Source organism: Suricata suricatta, chromosome 11, assembly GCF_006229205.1.
Source record: "Suricata suricatta isolate VVHF042 chromosome 11, meerkat_22Aug2017_6uvM2_HiC, whole genome shotgun sequence".
NCBI classification, from domain to species: domain Eukaryota; kingdom Metazoa; phylum Chordata; class Mammalia; order Carnivora; family Herpestidae; genus Suricata; species Suricata suricatta.
Window position 1 is genome coordinate 4984143 of NC_043710.1, and position 6655 is coordinate 4990797.

General features: G+C 56.1%; 1 protein-coding gene across 1 annotated transcript in view; it reads right to left on the reverse strand.

Moving 5' to 3' along the window:
• Window positions 1–6655, reverse strand: part of SYT12 (synaptotagmin 12) — a 19814-nt gene that overhangs the window by 12462 nt on the left and 697 nt on the right. Inside the window, exon 2 of the mRNA XM_029915147.1 lies at window positions 1185–1240. Coding sequence (XP_029771007.1) covers window positions 1185–1218 — 34 coding nt within the window. The 5' untranslated portion in view covers window positions 1219–1240. The remainder of the gene's footprint in view (window positions 1–1184; window positions 1241–6655) is intronic.

A 6655-nucleotide genomic window follows, 5' to 3' on the forward strand; every position in this document is an offset into this window, starting at 1 on the left:
GGCGGCAGCGGCGGAGTGGCAGTAAGAACAGCTTCCTTTACTGCTTACTCTCTGCCAGGCCCTGTTCCAGCACTTCATTGTCTAGTAGCCCACTGAGATCCCGGAGCAGCCCTGTGAGGGAGCTTCTGTTATGACCCTCGCTGCCCCGATGAGGAAGCCGAGGGACAGAGAGGTGCTCGCTGCCTGACCGTCTGGCCCGAGGTCTGCACGTGTGACCCCCACACGGTCTCGGGGGCTTAGCCAGGCAGAGGCCGGGAGGCACTCCAGGCAAAGTGAAGGGCACGCGTAAAGGCCTGCGTTGGGAGAGAGCTGTGTTCGTGCTGGGTTGGGCACCTTGTGTGAGTTAGGTCACTGAGTCCTTCCAGCAGTCTTTGAGGCAGGCCTCACTGCCCCCCCCCCCATTTTACAGACGGGTAAGTGGAGGCTCACAGAGGTTTCATCATTTGCCCAAGCCCATGCCAGAGCCTGGGAGCCTGTAGGTGAAAATGTGGTTCCTGGTCTACCCTTCAGCTCAGCTCTGGGCCAGTAGGCAGATGTACTGGCGGCAGCTAGAGGGCTGGAGAGCACTGCCCTGGGAGACAGGAGAGCTGGGCTCGTGGCCTGTGCGGAGCCTCCCGTCTCCCATCTATAAATGCAGAGGGGAACCCACGAGAAGACACGGCAAGTATATTTCAGCTCTGACACCGCCCACCATCAGCTGCAGCGCGGCTGCGGGGTCCAGGCAGTCCCCGAGCTCAGCACCCACTGGGGCGCGCACGGGGAGGTCGTGCCTGCACCCCAGGTGCTTGCCATCCCTGGACGGGGCCACCTCTGAGCTTACCGTCCTGTGACTCTCACATCCACCTTCCTGGGTTTCTTCTCACGCAGCCACGCGACAGGCTCCAGGAAGGGCCCTGGAGGAGGGGGTTCCGCATCCTGGATTCTCTTTAGGGAGCCGCAGGACACGGGCCTCTGAGGGACCCCTCAAGTCACGTGCAGGGAGGTGGTTCCTCAGGAAGGAGCCACTGGCACGGAAGGATGAAGAGACCTCAGACGGGTCCCACCCTGTCTCCCTAACGTTGTGTGACCTTGGGGCACTCTCCTTACTGGTACACTAGGGCCATTACTGGCATCCCACTGACACCTCCGCAATCCTAGGCCTGGGGGGGGGTCCCGGGAGATGGCATACTTCCACGGGGACTCACCGCTCAGGTGGTATTCTGCCACGTCCATGGCCATGATGCCTGCTGCAGCGCTGGGCCTGCAAGCGAGAAGAGAGTCACAGAGAGGACCTTGGAGGGCCACCAACCCCAACCCTACACCTTGACCTCCGCAAAGCAAATGGGCCCGACCTCCAGAGCTCACACTCAGCTGTGAGGAGAGCTCAGCCAAAGGTAGGTGGTTTTTAAATAGCATTTTAAAAAGTTTTTTTTTTTTAACGTTTATTTATTTTTTGAGAGACAGAGCTTGAGCGGGCAAGGGGAGTGAGAGAGGGAGACACAGAATCCAAAGCAGGCTCTGGGCTCTGAGCTGTCAGCACAGAACCCGACACGGGACTCGAACCCTCGGACCACCGGATCATGATCTGAGCTGAGGCTGGATGCCTAACCGACTGGAGGGCCCAGGCTAATGAGCAGGAAACCCCCCAGGCTCCCTTAAGTAGCATTTTTACAAATGGGAGTTTAAAGCTCTTTTCAACCACTCTAAGGCCACCTTACTTTCAGGGTTGCCAGATGAAGCACAAGATGCCCAGTGACATTTGAATTTGATTCATTTTTAGTATAAGTATGTCCCATATAATATTTGGGACATACTTAACACACACACACAAAATTATTCATTGTTTATCTGAAACTGAAAAGTTCCTGGGCGTCCCGTAGTTAGATGATATTTGCTAAGCTGGGCACCCCTGCCTCCTTTGCATCCCACCCACAGCTGACCGGCAGCGACGCTCTGATCCGTTCTTGCCCACTAGCGTGCGCCCTCCAGGGGCTCACTGAGCCTTCCTTCCAAAGCGTTTCTTTCGATCGGAAAGGAAAGGCTGCATTTCCACAGTATTCTGTTATGAGTCCTTTCACTCCTCAGGATGGCTTCCTTCCCACCACCCTCCACTTCCAAGTTTTATGAATGCAGAAGGTCTGAGCTGTTCTAGAAAGGTCCGGGAGTCATGCAAGCCATTACCTGAACCCAGGTGACTGCTCATAGTTTTATTACTGTCGTTGCTGAGAAGTAAATGTGTCTCACCGACATGCTCTAAGGGAGTGGAAGGGGGAGACTGGGAGGAGCTGGATCAGCCTCCGCCCCAGGGGCCCAGAAGGACAGGACAGCTCCTGCCCCCAAAGGAGGCTGCAAACAGGTCGCCGTGTGAGAGCTAGAGTGCTCGCCCGCCCAAGGGCCGCAGCTTTTCCGTTCCCGGGGGAATGAGAGCCAACCCAGCATTGTGGGGTCTTCTGGCTCTTATGCTTTCATTTTATTTTATTTTTTAAAGAGTTTATTTTTAAGTAATTTCTACCCGTAATGCGGGGCTCAAACCTACAACCCTGAGGTCAAGAGCTGCGTGCTCTACCGACTGAGCCAGCCAGGCGCCCCAAGTTTCTGGGATTCCTCCCTTCCTTCCTTCTTTCCTCTGTCCCTCCCACCCTCCCTTCCTTCATTCCTTCTGGCTTTTTAAAGAAAAGCCAGATTCCCGTATGTTTTTAATGTGCAATTTCCGGATGTTTAAATATTGTAACCAATGCACAAAAAAATGCAAACAGTGTTGAGGCGCACGGTAAAATGCTCCCGGGCTGCGGCTTGGCTAGCCTGTTTGCAGCCCCTGAAGCAATCTGTGCGCTCCCTTTGGGACTGGGGTCAAATCAGAGGGTAAGCATTTTCCTGAATCCTGGGGTTCCCCCCAGTCTGTGGCTCTGGAACTAAGAAGTTAGGGTTCTTTGCTCCGTACAGGGTTACCCAGCTCACATGGGGGTTGTCAGAAGTCCCTGGCAGGAAGAAGCCTCGAGAACTGGGGCAGGACGGCGCCCTGGGGCAAAGCTCTGCAGGTGCTCAGACAGCCCCTTGCTCTCAGCTACCCAGAGGATGACCCCGAGAGATGTGGGTCCTTCATGGTGACAGGAGGGAAGTGCTATCCAGGGAGGTAATTCCTGGGACCTGGGCTGGAGATTTTGAGGACAGGTAACCTTGCTGAGTACTCCTTAGGCCTGAGAGGGGGACTCTAAGCATTTTGCATATATATAACCCCATCTGAGTCTCTAACCACCCCAGGTGGTAGGTATCATCATCAGCTCGGGTTCATAGGGGACAGTCCTGAGACCTGAAGATAAAAATCATTGGCCCCAGGCCATGCAGCTAAGAAACTAGCCAACCCAGGCCATCTGGCTGCACACTCCTAACTTCTGGGCCTTACTGCCCAGGGATATACGGTTTCAAAACTTTCCTAAGAACCTGCTGGCCAAATGGGTCACTGTGAACAAGTCCAAGGTGGCCCTGGTTCCTGGCAGACCAGGGTCCGGATACACCAACGTTTAGATGTTAAGGTGAACACAGATGTCCGAGCCTACCTCTGCCCTGCTGGGATCCAATAATGCCATCAGCTTTCTTTCTGCTCACTCAGCACAAGCTGACTGCGAGAAGGTGGCTACGCTGGCGTGGGCTGGGTACAGCGCCGTGGCCAGTCCACACGGTAGGGGCCACAACCCGTACCTTCTGTATCAGACCTAGAGCAGTTGTGGGGCTCCCAGCCCTCTGGGGCTGGTCCAGCTCAGACCCCAGACCATTACCTCCCCCCCCTACACTCCTCATTAGAAGACCCCTTGCCTGGGAGCTGTGATCAGTGAAGACATGAATGATTCTGGGTATATCCAAGCCCCGGGTGCCTGCCGTGGTCCCCAGTGAAGGGGTAGAAGCCAGAGCGCCTCCGCCTGAATGGAGGGAGGAGAGAACTGGGGGTTGGGAAAGGGCTCAGGCAGCCTGAGCACAGCTCTGAATCTCAGATCTGCCCCGTCTCTAGCTCCGAGCCTCAGTCGTCCCATCTGTAAAATGGGGCTCATGACTGCCCTATCGGGGTGCCAGGGTAGAACAAGAGGTAAGTAAGTGCGGTCTGGCTTGGTAAATATTAGCTGCTGTGCTTACTGGCCTGACAATCATCCCAAAGGCTAACTCACCCCTAACTAACCCCTAGTTTGAGCAGAATTGTGTGGGCAGCACTGCCAGCTTGCAGATATGTTTTATTTGTCTTAAATTTAAGGATGTTACCAATGCTTAAAAATTAGGAAATTTCCCATTAAAAATTGATTTCTACAAAAAGCTGGATTTACTGCTTCCCTTTAACAGTATCTGAAGACAGTGGGTCTGTAACCTCTACCTCCGCAAAACAGCCAAGGCTGGAGTTGAGCAGGCCCCGTCCCCTCGGACAGGTCTGGCATCTCCCACCCCTCCATTCATGTCCAGAACCTGCTGGCCCTGGAGCATCTCTGTTCATGAACCTGGTAAGCGGGCCTTCGAATGAGCTACGGGAGGTTCAGAGAGGTTGAGTGATTTGCCCAAAGCCACACAGCCAGCAGCAGCAGAGCCATGCCTCTGCCTGGACCAGTGCCTCCTCCATTAGTAGCCACAGCCCCCAGGATTTCACATAGGTGTTTCCACCACCTCCCCCAAGGCCACTATGGGACATATCCTATCACTGACCTGCTTCCACAGAGGAGGAAAATGAGGCTCAGAGATGGACAGTGAATTTGCCCAAGGTCACTCATCCAGTAAGCAGGGAGCCGAGCCTGAGCTAGATCTGGCTCTGCAGCAAGTGCCCTTCTGAATGGCCTCACTCACTGTCCCCGAACCCCCTGACTCCATCTCACTGACGACCACCTCGGCCACCTCGGCAAGCTCCCGTTGGCAGCCTGGAGGTCTACCAGGCAGAGGAGGGGCTGTGGCTCGGGCTCACAAAGGCACAACAGGAGGCCAGGGCAGAGAGTGACTAGAGTCTCCTGAGTTTCTGCTGCACAGGAAATGGGCCACAAGAGGGACGGGTCAGAACTGTCCCAATCTCACACCTGAGCTCCTCAGATCCAGCCCCCTTCTCGGGCGTCTTTCCCCACCTAGTCTATTCCTTCTGGCCCCAGTCCCCCCAAACTCCAGTTGGTCACTGGAAAGAGCTCTAGATTCAAATCTGGGCTTAATCATCCCTACCTGGGCAACACCCACCTACTGCCGTAAGCATCAGACATGATAGACGCTAAATGCTCAGCACGGTGCCTAGCCCGTACCGGGCACACAATTCAGACCTGATGGTTGATTGGGTAAACGGATCCCATTTCATAGATGAGGAAGCTGGGCCCAGGTCACTCAGCATTTAGTAGCAACACTGGGATTGGCGCCAGGCTGTGACTGATGGTCTGGGCCCGGGCTCTTGGCCGTGATGCCACCTCTGGACCAGGCCTTTCGTGGGTGGAGGGGGGTGGGAGGAACCATCACTGGCCTTATTGGAATTGGACCAGTCGAGGCCCCCTCCTGCGCTTGTCAGGGAAATGGATTTCCAGGAATTGTTGCGCCTCTTCCGGGAAAGGGGGCCTCATGTCTCTGCTGCCCCCACCCCGTTTCCCTGCTCACAGTGTCCCCACATCACATCTGCGGCTAGCAAGGTGTTGACTGCCCGCCCTCACCCTGTGGTCATCAGGACACAGGATATGGGCACAGGGAAGCCCTCAACCCCCCAGGCTGCAAGCCTCTTCAGGATCTGCAGGTTTGAGATCTTTTTCAAGGGCTCCCCATCCCTGAAATAACCACATCCTGCCACCATCCCCCTAAAGCCCACAGAAACCACAGTGCAGACCCGCTAGGGTGGTGGTGGCTGGCATTTATTGGGCATCTATCATGTGCCAAGAACGGTACCAAGGACTCGCCATGTTTTGTTTCAGCAAATCCTCCCTGTCATCCCCTGAGGGGGCTGCTACTCTGCTAGCAAAACTGACACTTGCCCAGTGTCACCAGAGCTGACGAGAGACTGAGTCCAGACTTGAACCCTGGGCTGGGAATCTCCACCCTCCCAAGCTGCTAGGGAAGGTTTTGGATTTCAGAGTGGGAAGGGCAGGGCGGTTGGGTACTTGTCTTGACCCTTCTCCCGACTGGCTGTGTTAACTTGGCCGGAACTCCTGTCTGCCCTGAGCCTCAGTTTCCCCATTTCTAGTAGCACAACTGCTGCTGTTCTCCAAACCGGTCCCCACCCCCAAGCTTGGAAAAGGGGCTGACGGCCCCGGGAGCGGGGTTCCCAGGCGCTCTGGGGTGGCCTCACTGACTGGGCAGCGGGGCACACACTTCTGCAGTCGTGGAAGAGGTCACCAGGATGGCTGGCTCAGGGCTCCTCCACCCACAGGCCTGGCTCCAGGGCCCCATGTTCGGCCCTAAACTACCCCTTCTTCAACCCAAATCTACAGCCCAGGGCGCTAAGACAGGGCAAACTTCCTCTTCCAAAGAGCGGCGGCAGCAAGGGTTCCCAGAAGCCCCTGGGAAGCTCCCACGCAGGCCAGTGACACTGGTCGGGGCTGAGGATCCTCTCTGGAGCTCCGAGGGCCTCCTGGTGACGGGGTATGACATGCCTCTCCGGGTCAGTGCATCCCCTGAGGACCCAGCACCCCTGCCGCGGGAACCCCTAGGGCATCTGGGGAGCGGTGTGCGCGGGGCGGGG